This window comes from Macaca fascicularis, chromosome 12 (genome assembly GCF_037993035.2).
Source record: "Macaca fascicularis isolate 582-1 chromosome 12, T2T-MFA8v1.1".
NCBI classification, from domain to species: domain Eukaryota; kingdom Metazoa; phylum Chordata; class Mammalia; order Primates; family Cercopithecidae; genus Macaca; species Macaca fascicularis.
This window is the reverse complement of record NC_088386.1, coordinates 128,854,607-128,880,191: the sequence shown is the minus strand read 5'-3', so window position 1 is coordinate 128,880,191 and position 25,585 is coordinate 128,854,607. Positions and strand designations below refer to the sequence as shown.

General features: G+C 47.3%; 2 protein-coding genes and 1 long non-coding RNA gene across 7 annotated transcripts in view; 1 reads left to right on the top strand and 2 right to left on the bottom strand.

Annotated features, from left to right (window-relative positions):
* Positions 1 to 25,585, top strand: part of NGEF (neuronal guanine nucleotide exchange factor) — a 136,585-nt gene that overhangs the window by 64,585 nt on the left and 46,415 nt on the right. For 2 of the 5 annotated variants that reach the window (XM_005574642.4, XM_074010533.1), the window contains exon 4: positions 21,934 to 22,076. In XM_005574642.4, the coding sequence (XP_005574699.3) occupies positions 21,934 to 22,076 (143 nt within the window). Of the gene's footprint in view, positions 1 to 20,957; positions 21,828 to 21,933; positions 22,077 to 25,585 lie in introns of those variants that run through there. The other 3 variants (XM_045367917.2, XM_074010534.1, XM_045367918.3) reach the window with 3 other exon arrangements.
* On the bottom strand, positions 8,271 to 12,353 carry LOC107126972 (uncharacterized). The gene is made up of 2 exons (XR_012421569.1): positions 12,221 to 12,353; positions 8,271 to 8,817 (listed from the first exon to the last, which is right to left on the bottom strand). It is a non-coding gene; the product is annotated as an uncharacterized lncRNA (long non-coding RNA).
* On the bottom strand, positions 17,988 to 21,339 carry LOC135966638 (uncharacterized). The gene has a single exon (XM_074010535.1). It carries the CDS (start codon positions 21,123 to 21,125, stop codon positions 20,577 to 20,579), a length of 549 nt encoding a protein of 182 aa, XP_073866636.1. The 5' UTR covers positions 21,126 to 21,339; the 3' UTR covers positions 17,988 to 20,576.

Here is a 25,585-nt window from a genome sequence, read left to right as displayed (position 1 = left end):
CTGAGTAGCTGGGATTACAGGTGCCCACCACCACGCCTGGCTAATTTTTGTATTTTTAGTAGAGATGGGGTTTCACCACGTTGGCCAGGCTAGTCTCAAACTCCTGACCTCAAGTGACCCACCCGCCCCAGCCTCCCAAAGTGCTGGGATTACGGGAGTGAGCCACCGTGCCTGGCCAAACTTGATTGTTAATCCATTTCTTTCCATCAAAGTGCTGCTTCTTTAAATACTTGTTTTCCCTTACCTCCAACTTTTTTAAAAGAAAAAATTTTAAACATACAGAAAAATCAAAAGATAGCACAATAAGCTCCCATATGGCCTCAATCTAGAGTCAAAAATTTATTAGCTCCTCGCATGTTGGCATTCTCTTTTCTCTTTCTCCTTCCTTTATTTCCCCTAAACTGTGTGAAACTAAATTGCAGACATCATTATTCTTCACCCCTAAATACCCAGCATACAGCTTTTCAGAATAAGGACATCCTTCTATATAACCACAGTGCCATTATCACACCTAAGAAAGTTAACAATTGTTCTATATTTAATATCCAGGCTGGTCGAGCGTGGTGGCTGACACCTATAATCCCAGTTACTCTGGGATTGTCTGAGGCAGGAGAATCACTTGAACCCAGAAGGCGGAGGTTGCAGTGAGCCAACATTGTGCAATATACTCCAGCCTGGGTGACAGAGTGAGACTCTGTCTCAAAAAAAATACTAATTATATATATATATACACACACACACACACACACACGTACACGGATAGATACACACACATACACAAATGTATCTCTAGGCTATATTCAAATGACCCCATGGCCCCCAATTGTCCTCAAAATGTCTTTCATAGCTGGTATTTGTGAATCAAAATTTGGTCATGCCACTTGGGCCATATTAAAAAGATTGAATCAAACTCTAAATGCCCTGACTTTATCATTACACATTCTACATAGGTAACAAAATATCACATGTACCCTATATGTATGTGTCAATACCTTTTTTAAAAGATGTAGTCAAGTTTCAATCACTGCGTTTGTTGGTATGCTGTCTTTAGATTCCTGTAATCGATAATGGCCTCTTCATCTTTCTTTTTCCATGACTGACTCTTTAAAAATACAGGCCTATCACCTTGTAGAATGGCCCCATTGTGAATTTGTCTGCTTCTTGTTCCTTTATTAACTTGTTCCTTTATTCCCTGTGTTAACTTGTTCCTTTATTCCCTGTGTTAGTCTGTTCTCACACTGCTATAAAGATACTACTTGACACTGGGTAATCTATAAAGGAAAGAGGTTTAGTTGACCCACAGTTTTACGTGGCTGAGGAGGCCTCAGGAAACTTACAATTATGGCAGAAGGTGAAGCAGACATGTCTTACATGGCAGCGGGTGAGGGAGAGTGTGTGAGAGTGCAGGAAAAACTGCCATTTATAAAATCCTCAGATCTCGTGAGAATTCACTCATTATCATAAGAACAGCAAGGGGGAAATCGCCCCCATAATCTGATCACTTCCTCCCTCAACAGGCGGAGATTGCAGGTCCTTCCCTCAACATGTGGGGAATACAATTAGAGATGAGATTTGGGTGAGGACACAGAGCCAACCCATATCACGCCCTATGTCTCCTTTCAACTGGGAGTTGCGTCTACGCACTTGATTGGATTCAGGTTAAACATTTTCAGCAAGAACGCATCCAGGTGATGTGTACTTCAAGCTGCATCCCATCTAAAGGCACACATGTCAGCTTGGCCCATTATTTCTGATGCTATGTTTGATCATTTGGTTAATTTGGAAGTTGCCAGATTGCTCCAGAGTAAACGTACAATTTTTCCTTTTGTGACTAATCAGTTATCTGTAGAGTGATGGTTTGAGACCGCACAAATGCACTCTTTCCTATTAGCCTTTCAACCAATGGCTTTTAACATCCATTATCAATCTTTCCTGAATCAACTATTACATTGTTGCAAAATGAGAATGTTCTAGCACTCCTCATACTTACATTAATTGATTTTCTTCTGTGAAGAAGACCCTTCCTTTGTTTTGTGCTTTGTTTTCTTTTGTTTTTGAGTATGACTGTGGACTCACGGTCATTATATTTTTAATTCAATGTGTTTTAATCCATGATTGTCATATTCCTTCTGAGGCTCAAACTGTCACATAGGAGCCCCTCCCAGCTGGCCACAGTGTCCCTTGATATCTCCCTAGCTGTCTTTGAACACTTCCTTGCTTTCAGACACAGCATGCTTTCATATGCTTTCTGTATCTCGGACATGCAATCAGCCATTTTTCCAAGGAGCCCTAGCTCCATTTAGTGGAGAATGGTGTTTAGAAACCAAGATCTGGGCACTAGATGTGTTCATTACTACTGGTAGGTCACTGCTTCTAGGACTATTCAGCAATCAGAGCTAGGAAATTGTACCCATATATGTGTGTGTGTGAATTCACATGCATATCCTAATTCCAATCCTATACACAGTGATGGTTACTCCCTGATTCTGTATCTCACTTTTCTTTTTTTGAAATTTTTTTATTTTTGTAGGTTATTGGGAAACAGGTAGTGTTTGGTTACATGAGTAAGTTCTTTAGTGGTGATTTGTGAGATTTTGGTACACCTATCACCCGAGCAGTATACACTGCACCCAATTTGTAGTCTTTTATCCCTCACCCCCTTCCCAACCTTCCCCCCAAGTCCCCAAAGCCCACTGTGTCATTCTTATGTCTTTGCATCCTCATAGCTTAGCTCCCATTTATGAGTGAGAACATATGGTTTTCCATTCCTGAGTTACTTCACTTAGAATAATAGTCTCCAGTCTTATCTAGGTTGCTGCAAATGCCATTAATTCATTCCTTTTTGTGGCTGGGTAGTATTCCATTGTGTATATATATTGCATATATATAGCATATATATTGCATATATAACATATATAGCATATATAGTGTATATATTGCATATATAGCATATACATTGCATATATATATAGCATATATATATTGCATATATATATATATTTTTTTCACAGTTTATCCACTAGTTGATTGATGGGCATTTGAGTTTTTTGCAATTGTGAATTGTGCTGCTATAAACATGGGTGTGCAAGTATCTTTTTCGCACATGTTGCTTTTCTAACAGTGAGAACCAGGTCCTCAACAATCAGTATGTTGTGAGACATTGTTCTATTCTACAAATGCACACAGAACAATTTCAGAATGACTCCACCTGTGCCATAATCAGCAGTAAATCTATTGTCTTGGTCGCCAGGGCTTCTGGAACAAAGCACTGCAAACTGGGTGGCTTTTAAACAACACAAATTTGCCCTCTTGCAGTTCTGGAGATGAGAAGTGCCAAAGTAAGACATCATCAGGGCCACACTCCCTCTCAGAGCTGTGGGGAGAAGCTGCTCCCCACCCCTCTCTGGCTTCTGGTGGCGGCTGGCACCCTTGGCACTCCTTGGCTGGCAGATGCCTCACCCCAAGCTCTGCCAATGTCTTCACATAGCATTCTCCTTTCTCTGTGTCTGTCTGTGCATCCAAATTTCCCTCCTCTTATAAAGACATCAGCCATTGGATTACGACCCACTCTAATCCACTTCAACAAGGATCCTATTTCCAAATCAAGTCACAAGCATGGGTACTGGGGTTAGGACTTGAGCATATATTTTTAGGGAACACAACCCACACCACCAGCTAAACAAAGTGTAAAATTTATCTCTTTTTTTTTTTAGTCCTAGAATAGACCTCAGTCAGGGTAGAAAAATAGAGTACTATGTTGAAAAATTACTGGAACTAAGTATTTTTTTCCTGTGGGGTTATGTTATCAATGACATAATCACTTGGGTTCATTTGTTTTGGTTTATTTTCAATTCTAGAGTTTTTTTCATACTTTTAGATTTCTTTTATTTGAAGCATATAAAACATGTGCGTGGCTTATAAGTCAAAACTATAGGCCGGGCGTGGTGGCTCATGCCTGTAATCCCAGCAATTTAAGAGGCCAAGATGGATAGATCACCTGAGGTCAGGAGTTCGGGACCAGCCTGGCCAACATGGTGAAATGCTGTCTCTACTAAAAATAAAAAATTAGGCGGGTGTGGTAGTAGGCACCTGTAATCCCAGTTACTTGGGAGGCTGAAGCAGGAGAATCACTTTGAACCAGAGAGGTGGTGGTTGCAGTGAGCCGAGATTATGCCACAGCACTCCAGCCTGGGTGACAGAGCAGGACTCCATCTCCAAAAAGAGAGATATATATATATGTATATACTCAGAAAAGTCTTACCCCTAGCCCCAACTCTGGAAGTAACCATTTTTATTAATTTCTCTTTTTTTCTTTCCTTATTTCTTTTTGGAAAAAAAAGAAGTGTGTATATAATTGTTTCACTTCCCTTTCCATCATTAGCTCACAAAAGTAGCACACAACACAGATACTGTATCCTTGGCTTCTCTCACCGACGGTGGGAAATCACTTCCTTTCAGTCCCAACACACCTTCTTCATTCTTATGTCTGCAACGCCATAGCACTCCCTTGGGTGACTATACCATGGTTTATTCAACCAGTCTCCTTAGGACGGGTATTTAGGTTGTTTCTAATATGTTACTTTCAAAAATAATGCCACAATGAATAACTCTGTCTGTATCTTTTTCTTATTTCAGAGTGTGTGTCTGCAGGGCAATTATTAGACGTGGCGTCACTGGGTGGAAGGGTAAATGCACTTGTAGTTCTTTTTTTCTTCTTTTCTTTTTTTTATTTTTTTCCCAGACGGAGTTTTGTTCTGTCACCCAGGCTGGGGGGCAGTGGTGTAGTCTCAGCCCATTGCAGCCTCTGCCTCCTGGGTTCAAGCAATTCTCCTGCTTCAGCCTCCCGAATAGGTGGGATTACAGGCGTGCGACTACCACACCTGGCTAATTTTTGTACTTTTAGTAGAAATGGGGTTTCATGATGTTGGCCAGGCTGGTCTCGAACTCCTGACCTCAGGTGATCCGCCCACCTCGGCCTCCCGAAGTACTGGGATTACAGCCGTGAGCCACCACGCCGGCCTACACTCGTAGTTCTATTAGTGTCAAATTCCCTTCCCTATGAGGTTGGATAGTTTTGTTCTCCAATCAGGAATGTATTTCAGTGTCCGTTTCCTCTGAGTTTTAGTTTGGTAATCACAAGAGATTTCAACCTTGAAAATGTAGAGCATTCCACCTTTCAAGCAACTATACAATCAGTAGAGACAGCACAGGAAGTACAGAAACTGAGGCCCTGGCTTTAAGGAAGGGACAGGATATATTCTCAGGAGTTTTCAACGAGAAGAAGTTTCCTTTTGTTGTTCTCTTCTGTCATTGCTCTGACTCATGCCTGTGGAGAAGGCTCCCTTTTCTCCTGGTAAGAATCTATCACTTCTTAACAGAAAACTCAGCTGGTGACAGGTTACAGACTCTTTTTTTTTTTAAGAACAAATGCTAATTTCAAATAGAAACTTGTATTTCTGGCAAGACTTTCCTCTGAGACCCCCACAAAAAAAGAAAGGATGGAGAGACCTATTAAGAGCCATCTATCTTTTTAGCCAAAGCTAAACAGAGAAGCAGGCCTAAACAGCTCGCTGACTCTGTGACAAATAAAAGCTACTCCAAGGGCTCAGCAACATTTTAGAAACAGTAGCAATTTAACATGCAATCTTCACTGCATGGAAAAAATGAGACATGGCTTTAAAATTAGAAAAAGCAGGCCGGGCGCGGTGGCTCACGCCTGTAATCCCAGCACTTTGGGAGGCCGAGGCGGGCGGATCACAAGGTCAGGAAATCGAGACCACGGTGAAATCCCGTCTCTACTAAAAAAAAAAATACAAAAAATTAGCCGGGCGCGGTTGTGGGCGCCTGTAGTCCCCGCTACTCGGGAGGCTGAGGCAGGAGAATGGCGTGAACCCGGGAGGCGGAGCTTGCAGTGAGCCGAGATCGCGCCACTGCACTCCAGCCTGGGCGACAGAGCGAGACTCCGTCTCAAAAAAAAAAAAAAAAAAAAAAAAAAAAAATTAGAAAAAGCAGCTGCAACTGGTCAGTTCGGGGGAGAGATGAATAGTAAGTGAAAAAAAAGAAAAAAAGAAATTTCACTTCTCTGCGGGTAAACTGATATCCCCCCTGGAAAATAATGGTACTACTTGAGCTCAAGGCACACTCATCACTTTTCCTTTTTTTTTTTTTTTCTTCTTGAAATGGAGTCTCACCCTGTCACCAGGCTGGAGTGCAGTGGTGCGATCGTGGCTCACTGCAACCTCCACCTCCTAGGTTCAAGCGATTCTCCTACCTCAGTCTCCCAAGTAGCTGGGATTACAGGCGCGCGCCTCCACCCCCCAGCTAATTTTTGTGTTTTCAGTAGAGACGGCGTTTCGCCATGTTAGCCAGGCTGGTCTCGAACTCCTGACCTCGTGATACACCTGCCTCGGCCTCCCAAAGTGCTGGGATTACAGGCGTGAGCCACCGTACCCGGTGGTACACCCATCCTTTAAGGGAGTAGGAAGGAGAGAAGATTTACATTAATAAGTGAAAGGAAAAGGGTCTGGAAGATGTCCCTGTGATTATTTATCGAGAGAAGTCTGACAATCCCTAAAGAATGTCGACGTGCTTTCAAGCTTCCCCCAGATCTGCTGATTCAGCAAGTACGTAGAAAGCCTCAAAAGCATACTAGGTGCTCTGCCCCTCACAGCGACAAGTGGGGCAGGCTCACTCAGGCCAGGTCCTGTCTCCTTGCCCAGTCTAATAGGACAGAGTTAACTTCCCAATAAAGTGACCAGGGTTTCTGATAGCCCAGATGAAGTGCTCCAGGAGACCTAAGAGTGAACAAACACAGCCAGCCACAGGATGGGATGGGGGACTTCCTGGAGGAGGTGGCATTGAGCCAGTAAAGGTGGGATGTAGCCATGCAGGAGGGCAGGGAAGGGCTTGTGGTGTTAGGGAAACCTGCCTTTGAGTGGAGGTGGTGATTTCTTTGATGACTCATCTGATGGGACTATGGCTTCTGTTTAAAAGGAAGAAGCATTCTGGTTAGGACTTATATATGTGGATTTCTGGAAGGAAAAGGGGAATTTCTGGAAAACGGACTATTTTTATAACCAGGCAGATTAGAATATCAGGTAAGTGCTTTAATTTTGACGATGCCAAGAAGTAATTTACTGTAAAATTTGAATTCGTGATTCTTTGCAATATGAAGAGCTCTTACGGAGGTAGATTTATGTAGTGAATTGCGGTGTTTTTCCCCCAAATAAATCTGGAGACTACATAGCAGCCCATCATTTTCAAGTGGACCAGGCTCCCTATGGCTATGTGAACGCTTTGAACCCATGCTCTAAATTTATGCACATTAAGGGATTGATGTTGTTTCTTAAAGTAACTTCCTCCCCTCTTATTACATAAGTGACACATTTATGGTAAAAAAAAACACGTATGAGTAAAAGTGAAACCGCCTTTGCAAAATGATGACTGAGACAGTGAAAGAGAGCTAACTTAACTGACTCCATCTTGCTTCTAACCTCCAAGCTGTCCTTGTTCATTCCTGGGCGTAGGCTGAACTAACTTTGGGAGAAACTTATTTTATAGTTTATAGCTTAAACAAAGATGGTAATAGCCCTTTCCCAAAGCAGACCTCCTTCTTGCCTGGGGACTAGACTGCCTTTGTAGGACTAACATTAGCCACAGATTAGAAATTATGTTTCAGGAGTCATGCAACTGGAGGTTACAAGATTCTGACCCTCCCTAAACTGCTCCTAAGATCAGTGCTTGAGATATTTGCAGACCCTGCACTTGATGGATCAGCTGCTCCCACCCAGATCAATAAACTGGCTCATCTGATCCTGTGGCCCCCCCAACCCAGGAAATGACTGAGCGCAAGAAGACAGCTCCGACTTCCTATGATTTCATCTCTGACCAATCAGCACTCTTGGCTCATTGGCTTTCGCCCACCCACCAAATTATCCTTAAAAACTCTGCTCCCTGAATGCTCCAGGAGACTGATTTGAGTAGCAATAAAACTCCGGTCTCCCGCACAGCCAGCTCTCCCTGAATTACTTTCTCTATTGCAATTCCCCTGTCTTGATGAATCGACTCTGTCTAGGCAGCCAGCAAGGTGAACCCCTTGGGTGGTTACAAAAGGAGGAGAATTCCCTTAGAATCCAACCAACCAGCAACAAGTACTATGAAATATTTTTGGTGATCAATCTTCTAGTCCTTTAAAAAGTATATGTGCATGCTTAAAATTCCACATATAAAAGTCTATTTATAAACAAAGTAAGAGCACACTACCATTCCAGTTTTGCAATCTGCTTTTTTATTTAAAATACTATGGATGTCTTTCCAGATTATTAAATGTTCTTCTAAAATAATGTTTAATGCTGTAGTATTCCATTTGAGAAATATGTGATCATTTAAATAGTCAATCTATTATTGGACATTAAATATTTCCCTGTTATAAATAACACTGTGAAAAACTCCTTGCTGCTCATTTTTTTTTGCACAGACTCTCAATAGTTCACTAGGATATATTCCTAGAAGTAGAATCTCTTTGCCAAAGAGTATGAGCATTTGCAGATTTATGATATGCGTTGTCAGACTGCCCTCTGAAAGGTTGTATCCATTCACACTCCTGCCCCCAGGGGCAAATGACAACTTCCACACTGTGGTGACCTCCATGCCTTGGCGACCTCCACACCTTGGCAACCACTGGCTGTTCATTTTCAAAACTCTTTGATTGCTGTGTTTCTGATATGCTTTTGAAATACAGTGTTTTTCTTTATGGTGATATTCATTTATTGTGTGCTAATTTGTACGGTGCCATCACCAGTTTCCTTATGAGATACTCTGAAAGAGAAATATTAATCATAGTGAAAAGCTATGAATTCTTGGGAAGAAAGGAATTCTGTCAACATTACAAAGTCAAGAACCCAGAAACAAGCATTTCAGTGGCACGTCACACCTGTATCTCAAACATCTCTCCTAGAGGGACCCATCCCTACCCGAAACACTCGTCTTCTAATGAGACCTCAATTCTTTGTTTTTTTTTGTTTTTTTTTTTTTTTTTTTTTTTTTTGAGATGGAGTCTCACTCTGTTGCTCAGGCTGGATTACAGTGGCATGATCTCGGCCCACTGCAACCTCCGCCTCCCGGGTTCAAGTGATTATCCTACCTCAGCCTCCTGAGTAACTGGGAGTACAGGCACCCACCACCACACCCAGCTAATTATGTATTTTTAATAGAAACGGGATTTCACCATGTTGCCCAGGCTGGTCTTGAACTCCTGACCTCAGGTGATCTGCCTGCCTCGTTCTCACAAAGTGGTGAGATTACAGGCATGAGCCACCGTGCCCAGCCGAGACACCAAATTCTTGAACAATTAGTCCTGGTAACTCAACAAAGAACATTCTACAGGACGTTAAGGGCAAGGTAGTTGTTTCTGTTTCAATAGGAAATGTAAAGTTTTCATATTACCTACTAGCTTTTCATTATGGAAGATACTTTTCCAAAATCCAGTCATTTGTAATTTTCAAGGAACAATTTCTAATTATTAAATACATGCTACTTCTTTAAGTCTACTTTGTTTATGAGTGAATATTTTTCTTTCTTGTTTCATAAAGTTTCGCTCCATTTGGTTAATGGTTAAGGCAATGCATTCTCTGTTACCATAGTGAATGCATTTTAGCACTAAATGTAGGCTACTTAAATAATAATAATAATATCACTTTCTATTTGTTTAGTTAACTTACAAATTGATCTCACTACATTATGTATAACTATATAGTTTATGAGGTGATTTAAGATGAATAACTCTGAGTGCAAGGAAGTGGAAGTGGGACTATTCATTCCTTTACAGTTTGAGTTCTTTTCTTTTCTTTTTTTTTTCCTTTGAGACTGAGTCTTGCTCTGTCACCCAGGCTGGAGTACAGTGGCACAATCTCAGCTCACTGCAACCTCTGCCTCCCGGGCTCAAGGGATTCTCCTGCCTCGGCCTCCCAAGTAGCTGAGATTACAGGTGCCTGCCACCACACCCAGCTAATTTTTGTATTTTTAGTAGAGCCGGAGTTTCACCATGTTGGCCAGGCTGGTCTCGAACTGACCTCATGATCCACCTGCCTCGGCCTCCCAAAGTGCTGGGATTACAGGCGTGAGCCACCATACCTGGCCTAGTTTGAGTTGTAATTAAGAATATAAGAGCCCTGTGCTACAACCAGACATCCAAATTATGTGTACCTAGGCAACTCCTGATCTCATTCACTTCAAATTTCACCCTCAGCATATCCAAGAAATTACACTATTTATTTCCTTTTTTTTTTTTTTAAGACAGGGTCTCACTATGTTGCCCGGGTTGGTCTCAAACTCGTGGGCTCAAGGATCCTTCCAAGTGATCCTTCATCTTGGCCTCCCAAGGTGCTGGGATTACAGGCATGAGCCACCACACCTGGCCTATAGTATTTACCCCTTAGGTGCTCCTTGCTTCAGGATGCTTCTATTGGTCGAAAGCCCACAGCCAAACCCCCAGACCCTATGTATCCCAGGATCCTTGGTTAGGAATATTCCAGAGAAACCAATATCTCAGGACGTCCCTCGTTTTCCACAGTTTCAGATAAACACATAAGCATCCCAGCCTCTTATCCACGAGTTATCTGGGGCAGCCTGTTTTAGGTAATTCGTTTCCATGAAGGCTATTTCTATAGTCTGCATCTCATAATTGGTGATATGGCTGCAATTTGTCCAAGCCTTTTAAGGACACACGAACCATCAAAATGCTTAGGAAATTCCAATGTTTCACTAGCCAAGCAACATCCTCCAGGCTGCCTCTAATGCCCAGAAACAGAGCAAAATTCTTGGCCATCATCTATTTTTGATTCAGAAACTGTATTCAGCATAGCAATCTCCAGTCTTCAGCAATTAAGCCCTGAGATGATGGATCTGCTTCCCATGATCATCGAAACTCGTCCAGTGCTACCATCTCTCCTTAAAGCAGACGAGGGTTTGTAGGTGTCTCCTGATCTCTCTGGCCTTTTCCCTAGTTAACCAAAAGCATGACCGTCCACCAGAGCAACACATCCCAAAAGAACAAAAAACATTCCTCACTTCACTAAAACACTGAATCCAGTTTTGATGGTTTTTTTGGACTCACAAAGACAGATCATAACTAGCTACCTCCTCCAAGCTTTAGGCACGAATCTCAGAAGCCATTACCTGCTAGTTCCTAAAGAGATCGGTTGAAGAATCATCACTGACCCAAGACATACAAGATGGGATACCAAGCAAATGCTGATGCTTCAGTCAGTAACTGCAGAGAAGAAAGACTCACACCAAGGGCATGGCACCACCGAGTCCACTGGCTTCCCCGTATTGACTCAGCTTCCCCTTCATGAGTCAGCCCCTTCCCAATGCCTCCTAGAAGTGCTGGTGCTGAGGAAGCAGAGATCAACGGCCTCTTCATAGTTGCCCCCAAAAAGCTCAGGTTCACTGGGAGGAGAAACCGTGCAGGCAGGTGAGAATGCAGCAGTACTAACAGAGGACAGGGCAGGGCCTGGGAGCTGTCAGGAGTGACTCAGCTTTCATCTGGGCAGTCCCAGCCTGGATCGTCCATTAACTCTGTTGAGCAATGAATTACCTACAAGGTACTGAAGATAACAGATGTGTGGGGTCAGACATGTGTGAGGAAAATTAACAGAGCAGCTGCACTTAGGACAGATGGAGGGAGGGACAAAGAGACCAGAGGAAAGGAAGGCTATTAGAGGAAAGTGGCCACTGTGTTCTAAATCAGATTACAGGCTGAGTGCAGTGGCTCACACCTGTAATCCCAGCACTTTGGGAGGCCGAGGCAGGTGGATCACTTGAGGTCAGGAGTTCAAGACCAGCCTGACCAATTGGTGAAACCCCATCTCTACTAAAAATATAAAAGTTAGCCAGGCATGGTGGTGCGCACCTGTAATCCCAGCTACTCAGGAGGCTGAGGCAGGAGAATTGCTTGAACCCGGGAGGCAGAGGTGGCCGTGAGCTGAGATTGCACCATTGCATTCCAGCCTGGGCTACAAGAGTGAAACTCTGTCTCAAAAATAAATTAATTAATTAATTAAATAAATCAGATTAGAGACCTGCAAAGTTAGAGGACAGTCTACAAGACCACTCTCACTTTTGACATGAATGGCAGAGTTTGGGGGTGCCCAAATTCACCCTCAGTTTCAATAAATTGCTAGAAGGACTCACAGAACTTACTGAAAGCTGTTATACTCACCATTACAGTTTATTGCGGTGAAAGGATACAGAGTTAAATCAGCCAAGGGAAGAGATGCATGGGGAGAATCCAGAAAAGTTCTACTCACAAAGCTTCTAGTGGTCTTCTCCCTGGGGAGTCACAGACAGCGCTAACCTTCCCCTCAGTGATGTGTGACAACATGCATGGCACATCATCACCCAGAGACACCCACCTGCGCATTGGTGTCCAGAGTTCTTACTGGGGCTTGGTCACAAAGATCTGGTTGGCTGCCCAGGTGGCTGACCTCAGTCTCCAGCCGTTCTGGAGGCAAAGCTGATATCACATGACCCAGAGACCCCACCCTATCCAGTGTGGCCCAAGACTCCTGGGTAAGGAAAGACCCTCTTTTCAGACACCACATTCCAACAGCTTAGAGAGCACCTCCCAAGAGCCCAGGGCAAAAGCCATACCTCTCTTTGGGTAAAGTTAATTCTTTATCGCACAGGGATAGACTGATTTTGTTTTTAACTTATTTCCATAACATGATACGATCCCACATTGATAAATTATCTTCTTGATGAAAAGTAAGGGAAAATCTCCACCTCCACCTCACCGGTAAAGTACTTCCAGCCACCCAACAGAACAGTTTATTTTGGAAAGTCTCCTTGTGGCGAAATCTTTTCATCCACAGAGTGTGGGTTTCTGGGTACCTCAGTGCCGCAGCGACAGAGGCGGTCCCTTCCTGGGCATCTATCCTATCCTTTTCCTCACCTTCCCCCTAGATTTGGGGGTCCATTTAACTCTTGATACTGTAGCCTTCTGTGGGTCGACTGCTGGTTCTGCCTCTGTGAATTAAATTTGTTGATTTTCAAAGCAAGTAGAAAATGTGTTCTGAGAGTGATAAAAATAAACTACTGTGTTTATGGATTTAAAAGACACAGTTAATTAAAAGCTACCACATTTCCTATATATATTTGAGAAATGTCTTCTCACTACCAAAAAGAAAAAAGAAAATTCAATGCATTTTCCTACTAAATATAACAATACAAATGTTTTTAAACATTCGATAGTCTGGTGACATACCATGTGACCCTGAAAATAGAATAAGTGAATAGCAATGTGCAGTTCCTTATTTTATACAATATAGTGTTGACTCACTATCCTATATTTCCAGATCTGCCATTAGCCAGCTATGTGGTCTTCAGTTTCTTTTTTTTTTTTTGAAAGGGAGTCTCACTCTGTCAACCAGGCTGGAGTGTGGTGGTGCGATCTTGGCTCACTGTAACCTCCACCTCCTGGGCTCGAGCAATTCTCCTGCCTCAGCCTCCCGAGTAGCTGGAATTACAAGCATGTGCCACCACACCTGCCTAATTTTTGTATTTTTAGTAGAGACAGGGTTTCACCATGTTGGCCAGACTGATCTTGAACTCCTGACCTCAAGTGATCTGCCCGCCTCAGCCTCCCAAAATGCTGGGATTACAGGCATGAGCCACCAAGCCTGGCAGGTCTTGAGTTTCTAATTTAACTCTTTGGTCTTGTTCCTTTGGTAAAATAAAAGTATTGAACCAGATAATCTCAGCTTCCATCCACTTCCTTCCAATTCCAGAGATTCTCCCTCAGAATCAAGAAAAACTGTATAACAATAACCAAGAACTCCCGAAGGCTGAAGTTACTATGTAAATAAGAAAGCACTTTGCTTCCAATATTTAACTTTTATAACCCAAAGGAAAAAAAAATCTTTAGATAAAACACCTAAAATAACTAAATACTTATTTTAAAAAATATAACATTACTTCATTCACCAATTATTTTTTTTCTTTTTGAAACAGAGTCTCACCCTGTTGCCCAGGCTGCAGTGCAGTAGTGCGATCTTGGCATACTTCAAACTTCGCCTCCTGGGCTCAAGTGATCCTCTCTCCTTAGCCTCTTGAGTAGCTGGAACTATAGGCGCACGCTACCATGCTTGGCTAATTTTGTCGTTTTTTCTTTTTTAGAGACGAGGTTTCGCCATGTTGCCCAGGCTAGTCTTGAACTCCTGGGCTCAAGCGACCCACCCACCTTGGCTTCCCCAGGTGCTGGGATCACAGGTGTGAGCCACTGCATCCGGCCCATTCTCAGATATTTATATAGCACCTACTACGTGCCAGTCAGGTATAAATATTTGAAATATTTATCAGTACTTTATTTTGTGAATGATTCAGAACAAAATGTCAGTTAAAAGGAGATTTTAATAACAGCCTGCCTAATAAGCACTAAACGCAATGGAAAATGGAACATGTGGAATTTAGCTGAAGGTTACATGCCTTAGAACTCAGTGACTTTCTAAACTGATTTTATAATTACATAGATATTTTTAGCTTATTTTTTACTGGAAGACTTTATGCTCATCTTAATATACGTAATTTCACTTTAATATTTTCTTTTTTTAAAAAAAAAAAAAAGAACCTTCCTCTTTGGTGCACCAGAGCATAAAAGGAATAGCTCCCATTTAGTGCTACACCAAATTCAGGGACGGTGAAGCCACACAAACCAGGCGGTCCTATGTTTGCCCATAGAGTGTTTTTCTTTTTCTTTCCTTTTCTTTTTCTTTTCTTTTTTTTTTTTTTTGAGATGGAGCCTCACTTTGTCACCCAAGCTGGAGTGCAGTGGTGCAATCTCGGCTCACTGCAACCCCTGCCTCCTGGATTCAAGCGATTCTCTTGCCTCAGCCCCCCAAGTAGCTGTGACTACAGGTGCGTGCCACCACGCCCAGCTAATTTTTGTATTTTTACTAGAGACAGGGTTTCACCGTGTTGGCCAGAATGGTCTCAATCTCCTGACCTTGTGATCCGCCTGCCTCGGCCTCCCAAAGTGCTGGGATTACAGGCATGAGCCACTGTGCCTGGCCTCATAAAGTGTTTTTCTCTGGCCCCTGATGAAAGATGAGTGAGGCAGCAGGGTGCCCATCCTGAGGAGCCCATGGCTTCCTGGAAGGATGCCCTTGTGACAGAACGTCCCAGTGCCAGGCAGCAACTGCAGGTCAGAGAGCAGAAGGGGCCTGGTGGGGACACCCAATGTGCCTAGACCTGGAAGGGTGAGGGTGTCAATAGGAGAGCACAATCCTAGGGGAGGGAACAGCACTTGGAAAAGCCAGAACCTGGAAAAGTGTGGAGAGGCCAAAGCCTCAGAGAGCTAGGGAGGCCAGTAATCCCCACCAAGATCACAAAGGCATGGGACAGCCGATGAGGGACCTGTCAGAGCACAAGGGGCCGGGCGTCACCCTTGGTGGCATGGAATTCCAACCAAGATGTTTGAACAAGGGAGGGACAAAATCAGACCCATATTGCCCGAAAGGGACACAGAGAAGGATGGCCTGGGGAGAAGAGGGATTTGCAATAGTCCAGATACCAGGGAAAGAGACCACTTGTGGGATCCAGGGAGCTTGGTGAGCCATTGGCACACCGGGTGACAGGAAGTACAGAAGCGGAGGCCACCGCCCAAGTTCTACGTGGCTCCTGGTTTGCCACAGGGGAGGGGAACTGGGGGAGACGGTGGGTGCACTGTCAGGTATACTGAGTTTTAGTTGTTTAGGGGCTACTGTGGACTGAATATTTATCTCTCCTGCAAAATTCCTTTGTTGAAATCCTACCCCATGAGGTGATGATATTGGAAGGTAGGGACTTTGAGAAGTTGGGTTTAGAAGGCAGAGTCCTCATGAATGGGTTTAGTGCCATTTATTTATTTATTTACTTACTTACTTATTTATGAGATGGAGTTTCACTCTTGTTCCCCAGGCTGGAGTGCAATGGCACGACTTCACCTTACTGCAACATCCGCCTCCTGGGTTCAAGCGATTCTCTTGCCTCAGCCCCCTGAGTAGCGGGATTACAGGCACCTGCCACCATGCTCAGCTAATTTTTTTTTTTTTTTTTTTTTTGCATTTTTAGTAGAGACAAGGTTTCACCTTGTTGGCCAGGCTGGTCTCGAACTCCTGACCTCAGGTGATCCACCCACCTCAGTCTTCCAAAGTGCTGGGATTACAGGTGTGAGCCACCGTACTCGGCCCTTACTGCCCTTTAAAAGAGACCTCAGAGAGCTCCCAAGCCCTCTTTCTAACACATGAGGATACAAGAAGTCAGCTGTCCGCAGCCAGGAAGTGAGCCCTTCACAGAACCAGCCCATGCTGGCACCATGATCTCAGACTTCCGGCCTCCAGACTGGGAGAAATAAATTTATGTTCTTTATAGGCCCCCAGACTACAGCACTTTGCCTGAACTAAGACATAAATTGATACTAAGAAGTGAAGGTGCTGCTTAAAATGTGGTAGTGGTAATGGGTAGAGGCTAGAAGAGTTTTGAGGCACGTGCTAGGAAAAAAGCCTAGATTGCCATGGATGGAATTTGAAAGGTGATTCTGGGCCAGGCCTGATGACTCATGCCTGTAATCCCAGCACTTTGGGAGGCCAAGGCAGGTGGATCACGAGGTCGGGAGTTCGAGACCAGCCTGGCCAACATGGTGAAACCCTGTTTCTACTAAAAATACAAAAAGTTTAGCCAGGCATGATGGTGCGCACCTCCAATCCCAGCTACTCGGGAGGCTGCGGCAGGAGAATCACTTGAACCCAGGAGGTGGAGGTTGCAGTGAACCAAGATCGTGCCACTGCACTCCAACCTGGGCAATAGAGCGAGACTCTGTCTCCAAAAAGAAAAAAAGAAAAGAAAAAAGAAAGGTGATTCAGGAGAGAACCCATAAAGAATAGAGGTGAGCTGTCAAGAACATTTGTATCTTCTTAGCCAATACTAATTCATCGTGAACAGAATGTTGGTTGGTAGAAGTATGGAGTTTACCATACCAGTTACCATTCTAATGAAGCCTCGGAAAACAATGAGGAGCATGTCATTGGACACTGGAGAAAAGGCCATCCTTGTTATAAAGTGGCAAAGAACCAGGCTGAATTGTGCTTTGTGGAAGGTAGAAATTGGATGTTTAGCTGAGCGGATTTCTGGGCAAAGTGTTGAAGGAGTGGCAGCCAAATGATTTCTGAATAGCCTTTTGAGTCATTCTCCCCTTGTCTGGAAGAATCGCATGTGTTTTCAGCCAAATGGTTCTATGTCCAGTCCTGTAGGGTCTAAGAAGTCCAACAATCTTCCTTCCTTCATTTTGTCCCACTTTCTCAGTTTCCTCAGGCCCAGCTGGCACTGTTTCTGCTGGTAGAATCTCACCTCTATTCTTGGCTTTTGTTGGGACGGTTAAGTCTGTGATTCACACCCACACTCATCTCCTTATCAAATGGTCTGTCCATCACACGCTTGGTGTTTTCTTCTGAATGTTTTCTCATAGTTTGTAATATAGAAAGGCTGAGAATTCTTTCAAATCTTTGAGTTCTGCTTACTTTTTGCCTAACAGTTGCGTCTTCAAATTATTTCTCTCTTCTCAAATTTTACTATGTTTGTCAGGAAGAACCAAGCCACTCCTTCGACACTTTGCCCAGAAATCCACTCAACTAAATATCCAATGTCTACTTTCCACAAAACACGATAGCTTCACACCTCTGACAGAGAAGCATAGTATGAGCCACCAAATAATGGACAGGCACAGAGTAGACAGTGCCCTGCCCAGCTGTGGGGGTGACAGTGCCACACCAGTGAGCACTGAAGGCAGAGCATCAAGGCAGACAGCATTATTCTCCAGCTTTGGAGAGTCTTCCTCATGGAATTTGCCTTGCTAGGCTTTCAACTTACTTGGGACCTGTCACCTCTTTCCTGTTCTCTTCCTTCCTCCCTCTCTCTCTTTCTCTCTTTTTCTATTTCTTCCTTTTGGAATGGGATTTTTTATCCTCTGCCTGTCTCACCATTGCATTTTGGAAACATAGAATTTGTCTAGTTTCACACGTTCACAGCTGGAAAGGAATTTTTGCCTCCAGATAAATCACACCTTGGGTGTCACCCACATTTGATTGAGATGATATTTGGATGAGACTTTGGACTTCAGACTTTAGAGTTGATGCTGGAACAAGTTAAAACTTTTGGGTTGTTAAGATGGAATGAATGTATTTTACATGCAAGAAGCACATGACTTTTGGGGGACCAGGGGTGGAATATTATGGACTGACTGTCTGTTTCCCTCCTTCTCCCAACATTCACATGTTGAAATCCTAACTCCCAGGGTGATGGGTATTAGGTGGTGGGGCCTTTGAGAGGTGACCAGGCCATAAGGGTGGATCCCTCATGAATGGGATTAGTACCCTATAAAAGAGACCCCAGAGAGGCCAGGCGCGGTGGCTCATGCCTGTAATCCCAGCACTTTGGGAGGCCGAGGCGGGTGGATCACAAGGTCTGGAGATTAAGACCACCCTGGCCGATATGGTGAAACCCCGTCTCTATAACATGGTGAAACCCCATCTCTACTAAAAATACAAAAATTAGCCAGGCATGGTGGCGGGCGCCTGTAGTCCCAGCGACTGGGGAGCCTGAGGCAGGAGAATCACTTGAACCCGCGAGGTGGAGCCTGAGGCAGGAGAATCACTTGAACCCGCGAGGTGGAGTGAGCCCAGATCAAGCCACTGCACTCCAGCCTGGGGAACAGAGTGAGACTCCATTTCAAAAAAGAGAGAGAGAGAGAGAGAGCCCAGAGTGCTCTCGCCCTCTCTTTGCATCATATGGGGCTACCATGAGAAGTTGGCACCATGAGAAGTTGGCACCATGAGAAGTCGGCAGTCGGTGACACAGAGGAGGGCCTTACCAGCATGAGACCATAGTGTCACTCTGAGCTCAGCCTTCCAGCCTCTGGAACTAAGAGAAATGTGTCTGTTGTTTACACTGGGTTCTGTTGACACCCTGTATTAGTCTGCTCTCACGCTGCTGATAAAGACATACCTGGGACTGGGTGATTTATAAAGAAAAAGAGATTTAATGGACTCACAATTCCACTTGGCCTCACAATCACGGCAGAAGGCGAAAGGCAGGTCTTACATGGCAGCAGGCAAGAAAGAGAATGAGAACCAAGCAAAAGGGGTTTCCCTTTATAAAACCGTCAGATCTCGTGAGACTTATTCACTACCAGGAGAACAGTATGGGGAAACCACCCCCATGATTCAGTTACCTCCCACCGGGTCCCTCTCACAACACGTGGGAATTATAGGAGCTAGATTCAAGATGCTATTTGGGTGGGGACACAGCCAACCATATCACACCCAGTCTATGGTATTTTGTTATAGCAGCCAGGACAGCCTAAGATGTGTCATGGCCGGATGGAGATGGCCAGTGAACAGGAACACACCAAGGGCAGGAGATGGCTGCATGGAGGTACCTGGGTCCATGAGCGTGAGTCAAGGAAGGGCGGTGCTTGGCTTGGGAAAAGACCAGATGGTTGTCTCAAATATTCTCAGAATATTCTCAGGCCGTAAGGGCATGAAGCGATCAGACCTGCCCATTCTGCCCCAAACGAGGAACCAGGGCTAAGTGGCTGCTTTAGGGACTGGCTTTGAGTCTACCGGAGCACGAGCACGCTTTTCTAGAGTCAGAGCTGGGGAAGTCAGACCAAGTGGGAAGGAGACCTCCCTTCCAGGCAAAAAGTTTAATGCTTCTCAGCTTCCTCCCCAACCCTCCCGTGATCACAACTGCCTCATTCAAGACTAGTTAAGGATCCTTTAAAGCCAAACAATTAACGAGTAACTGCACCGCTGCCACTAGGAACGTTTACATCCCCCCAACTAAGAATTTGTTAATTTAAACAAAGGTCAGGTGGGTGGAGCCTGCAGGGGACTATGCTCCGCACTCCACCCCTGCCCCTGGGGTATCCTCGGGGCGTAAACAGGACCGGGCCCGGCTGCAGGCGCAGGCCGCGGTCACCCAAGGGCCCACCCAGGTGAGCCGGCAGGCCTCCGGAAAAGGACACTGGGGCAGCGTGCCCGGGGCCTTTGGGCGGCGGGGCGGGGTGGAGGGGGCATCTTGTTAGATGTCCTCGCCACACCTGAGCAGACAGCATGATCCCTAAGCAGAGGGCGGCTTGGCTCGGTCCGCAGGCACCTCCAGGCCTCGCTCTTCCAGCTGGCCTTTCTGCTCTTTCTGATCCGCGAGCGTACTGACCCAGCTAACGCGAAGGCGCAGAGTCCAGGAGTCGATGTCACCGGGCAGGGCAACCCGGCAGAGGTTTCGGGCACTTGGTTTCTCCTCCTCTCGTGCCCCCAAACCCACCCCGGACCCGCCAGGGTCATGCGTAGCTGAGGGTAGCTCGTCGTGCGACCAGACTCGCCCGGGAGAGACCTCCGCGCTGGCCCCCTCCCCACCGAGAGGCTCAGGAGCGGCCTTGCATGGAGCCCCTGAGACCCCAGTCTCCGCCTGGAGCAGAGACAAGACGGAGACCCTCTCCAGCGGGGACACATTCCCCGAGGCCAGGCTCGAAGCTTCAGAGCCGGTCACCGAGCTGCGACCCTGCGGGAGACCGCAGGGGGTGCCCGGCTTGGGCAAGGAGGAGGTCTGAGGGGACTGAGGGGCCGAGGGTGGCCTCGCCCGCCCCTTCCAGGCACGCCCCGCCGCGAGGAGGGAGCGGGCAGGCAAAGGCGCAGCTCCTGGGCCCCCACGGCTCTGCCCCTCTCCGGGTCGGGGCACGGCGGCGAAGGGGAGGAAGGCGCGGGCCCGCGGGAAGCCCCGACCCGCAGTCGGCGCCCGCGGGGCCGGGTCGCGCCCAGCCCGGGCGCCCCCGCCACGCCGCCGCCCGGCCTCGCCCCCGCCCCCGCTGCGCGCGCCCCTCCCGCCTCCCCCGTTGCCGTGGCAACCCCGGGAGCCTCCAGGCGCGCGCCCGCCCGCGGGAGTGCTCGGCAGCGGTGGTGGCGGCGGCGGCAGCTCCGGTCGAGCCGCGCGCGCTGCGACCCCGCTCCGCAGCCCGCTTGTCGCCCCTGACTCAGCCCCTGGCCCCGGCGTGGCCCCCAACCAGGCCCCCGCACCCGCCCCGCCGCCGGCCCCATGGAGCTGCTGGCCGCTGCCTTCAGCGCCGCCTGCGCCGTGGACCACGACAGTTCCACCTCGGAAAGCGACGCGCGCGACTCGGCGGCGGGACACCTGCCCGGCAGGTGAGGACGGGCGCCCGTCCCGGCCCCGGCGCGCCGCCCCCGCGTGCCTCCTTACCAGCTTGCGCCCCGGGTCCCGGGCACCCCCGGCGAGGCCTATCCCCACTCCCCCGTCGCGGGCCCCCGCCTCCCCCGCTCCCACCCCCGGGCCTCGTCGGGCCCGTACCCCATCCGGTGGGTGATGAGCCCCGACCCAGGCCCCTGGGACCCCGGTCCCTGCCCGGAGTCTCCTCCAGCACCCTCGTCCCGGGCGCCCTGGTCGTGCGCGTCCCGCTCGGCATCCCCTTTCCGTGCCGCGTGGCCTGGGGACGGGAGGATCGGAATCCGAAAGGGACCGGGAACCGAGTGACGGCGAGGGACGCCGGGTGGCTTCCTGGCCGCGGGACCCGTCGGGCTGTCGGAGCGGCGCCGGAGAGTGGGCACGGTGCGCCAAGTTTCCACCGCCTGCCCGGGAGCTCCAAAACCATGGAGGTTTGGGCGGGCTGGTGTGGAAATGAATCACCCAGTCGCGCCCTGGTGCGGTGACAAAAAGGGCTTTTGGGGCCCGCCCGGCCGGGAGGGGCTGCGGCGGCTGTGGTCGCTGCCCCTGGACGGTTCCGGGTAAGGTCCGGCTGGCCAGCAGCCGCCTGTGCCCACGCCCCTCGCGAGCCAGCCGAGGTGAATCCTCGCTTAAAAATAACCAGTGCCTGTCCTCCTTCTCTGGCAGCGAGTCGTCCTCCACCCCGGGAAATGGGGCCACGCCCGAGGAGTGGCCGGCCCTGGCCGACAGCCCCACCACGCTCACCGAGGCCCTGCGGATGATCCACCCCATTCCCGCCGACTCCTGGAGAAACCTCATTGAACAAATAGGTGGGTGTCTTCGCGGTAGCTGGGCTTTATTTGGGAAACGCGGGTCCCTGGAGGACTCTGAGGGTCCTCCTGCTCATGGGAAGTCGTTGTGTTTCATACGAAGGAATGCGTCTGACATGGGTAAGGAAAGCTTTTGACATGTTTGGCTCTAAATGGTTCCGCAGGCAAAACTGCTGCATTTTAATAGCGCTGCACAAGGGGGCTTTAGCGAACATTTCTGTCCTGCTCTCTGCGGAGAGGTCTATTTATCCAGCTTTTGTCTGGTGGGAGGACTCTCTGACCCCTTATCACTCCTGCCAGAAAGAAGGGATGAAGCAGCGCTGCTGAGCTGTGTAGTGGGGAGGACTCCACTATCCCCCATCAGGGAAGACCTGGGAGCCAAACTGGCTGCTGGGAGCAGAGTTGGGCTAGAGGGGGAGGTGTGTGAAGGGGGTGGAGGGGTTCTGGGAAAAGCCTGGTGCAATTCAAGAAGAGGAGGCAGTGGCCAACTTTGCACAGGGGAAGGAAAGGCGAAGCAGGGAGGAAGCAAGAGCCCCAGAGGCCCTTGGCTTAGGAAGGGAAGCCTCTCCAGGAATACGGCCGGGAAGGGAAGCCGAGGCTCAGCCTGTGTGGTCCAACTGCTACATAACTGCACCTGAAGCGCTGTGAATAGGGAAAAATGGATTCAAATAGTGACCCAAGAACTTTAATACTTGCATTTAAAAAAATCACTAGTGACATCAAGCTAGTTCTCATGTCGTCACGAGAGGCACCCGGGAATGAATAATATAGGTTCCCTTACTCTGAAAATGGTTCCGGCTGCTTAGAAAGTCTTTTGGTTCTTCATTGTTGTCAGAGCAGCCGACAGTCTATCTGTTAAACAAAAATTCTAGGTTTGGAAAATTTCTTCACTAAATGTATAATTACTGTCCTCCAGTCCCAAATGCTTGGACAGACGCGACACGTCTCCGGTGGGGAAGTGGAGCTTCCATCGCCACAGGAGACGCCGTGCTTGGGAGTCCTTTCCCGGGCAGCCCACTCTTCCCTAGCAGGGATCTTGCTAAACTGAGCCCGGAGAGGAGCTGAGCCCTTGCGAAGCTGAGGGGGTGGAGCGCACACTGCATGCTGTTAAGCCGCGCTGACTCCAGGAATTTTGTTCCCAGTGGGCCCCCTCCACGTGTCAGGCTGGGTAGTGGTGGTGGTGGCGGCGGTGGCGGCTTTTCCTTTTGTTTGCTGGGGGAATGGAGAAGGTCTGATCTGAAACTGATGCCAATTAGAAAATCCTTATTTTAAAACAAAGGCCCCTGACAACCCCTTTCTCCCAGCTCTGCCACGCTGTCACATCTGACTTAGCATACACTGTAGACTTTGACCTCCACCCTCTTGAAAGGGCTCCTCTTCTGCTAAGATCAGTGTCATGACCAGGAAGAACATCCAGGTTGGGGAGGAGATCGCGCCTCCCTTCTGCACTATGGGTATGTGGAGCTATCTTTCTTGGAGACGGCTGAACCTGCTGGGCCGGTGGCAGAAGTCCGAAGCTGGCAGGCAGGGTCCCGAGCTCTAGTGCCTGGTCGCTTGGGGCGTCACTGTGCTCAACTGGGAAGCAGCAGGGCCTCTGATGTTCCTCCCGCTACCTCCTGCAGCTGTCTGCTGCTGTCATGGTGAATGTCTTTTCCTGGCTCCTGGGCCTGACCCATAGTAGCTCAACAGATGTGTTGATTGACAGCCCAGGGCTGTCCCTGCCCTCTTCTCACCTCTGTCATAGACTTGAGGTCTGTGCTAAACAGATCCCTGCAACAGCCTAGCTGCCTTCAGCTCTGTGAGTTCAGCAATTCTTTGCCAAATGTTAGGAAAGGACGGCAGCTTCCTAAAGCTGATTAAGGGGGAAGAAAAGTGGGAGTCTTCAGTTCCACTTGGAGGTAATTCCAAGTGCAAACCTTTACAGGTAAAGGTTATTTCCATTTAAAGTTGTGCCGACTAAATGTACAATACATAAAATAGGAAAGCATGATCTATTGACAGTACGTTGACTACAGAAATTTAATATGTTAGTATAGTTTCTCAGGTAAAGAAAACTTACTCGTTTTGTAATCTGAATTTAAGGCAAATAAAAATGAAAGGTTATGAGAAATGGTTACACACTGTATCAGGTAACTGTCTAACACCATAACTCCAGAAACATTGGTGTCTAAATTTGTATTCTCAATACCGCAGAAAAAAGTATAAAGTTTTGAGAAGACTCTAAGGTTACTTGTATTGACAGTCTTTGTCTGCAGGTAACAATATCTATCAAAAAGTGATCTTAAACAACAAAATGCCCCATCTCAGTTAATGAGTCCAAAGGTAGGAAGTTCCAGAGTTGGTTCATGCAGCCAAACAGTCACCTGGCTGCTTGCCTCCTCCAGGTGGGCCTTATGTTACAAGATGGCTGCCATAGCTCCAGGCATCACATCCTCAGGGAGCCATGTGTGAAACAGGAAGGGCAGTTTTGTCTTCAAGTGTCTGTAGGGGAGGGACAGCTTTTTGACAAGCCTGTAGAAGATGTGCCCTTACTCTCCTTGACCAGTATCTTAATCAGTTCCAGTTGCTGTAACAAGATACCGTATACAGAATGGCTTATAAATAACAGAAGTTTATTTCTTACGGTTCTGGAGGCTGGGAAGTCCAAGATCATGGTGCCAACAGATTCAGCATCTGCTGAGGGCTGGCTCTCTCTGCTTCAAAAATGATGCCTTCTTTGGTGCATCCTCACAGGACGGAAGGGGCCAGGCAGCTCCCTTCCACCGCTTTTTAAAAAATTATTTATTTATTTATTTTGGGGACGGAGCCTTGCTCTGTCACCCGGACTGGAGTATAGTAGCGCAGTCTCGGCTCACTGCAGCCTCCCCCTCCTGGGTTCAAGCGATTCTCCTACCTCAGCTTCCTGAGTAGCTGGGATTATAGGCGCCTGCCAATACACCCAGCTAATTTTTGTATTTTTAGTAAAGATGGGGTTTTGCCATGTTGTCCAGGCTGGTCTCAAACTCCTGACCTCGTGATCCACCCACCTCAGCCTCCCAAAGTGCTGGAATTACAGGCATGAGCCACTCTGCCTGGCCCTATCCACCTCTTTTATAAGGGAGGGCATGAATCCCTCTCACAGAGGCAGTGCCCTCATGTCTTAGTCACTTTCCAAAGGCTCCATCTCTTAAAACTCTCACACTGGGTATTAGGTTCCAACGTATGAATCTAGGGGGACACCAGCACTCACACCACTGCAGCCAGGCTATGCCTCATGCCTGTGTCTAACCCACCACTGGCAAGGGGCAAGGAACTATCCTGGTAGGTTTTCGCTCTTTGGCCCAGGCTGGTGTGAAATGGCACAATCTTGGTTCATTGCAACCTCCGCCCCCTGGATTCAAGTGATTCTCCTGCCTCAGCCTCCCGAGTAGCTGGGATTACAGGTGCCTGCCACCACACCTGGCCGATTTTTGTATTTTTAGTAGAGATAGGATTTCTCCATGTTGCCCAGGCTGGTCTCGAACTCCTGA

Bases quoted from the DNA above. Each gene is read 5' to 3' on its own strand.
- LOC135966638 (XM_074010535.1), bottom strand. From the start codon at position 21,125: ATGGGGCCGGCGGCGGGGCGGGTGCGGGGGCCTGGTTGGGGGCCACGC.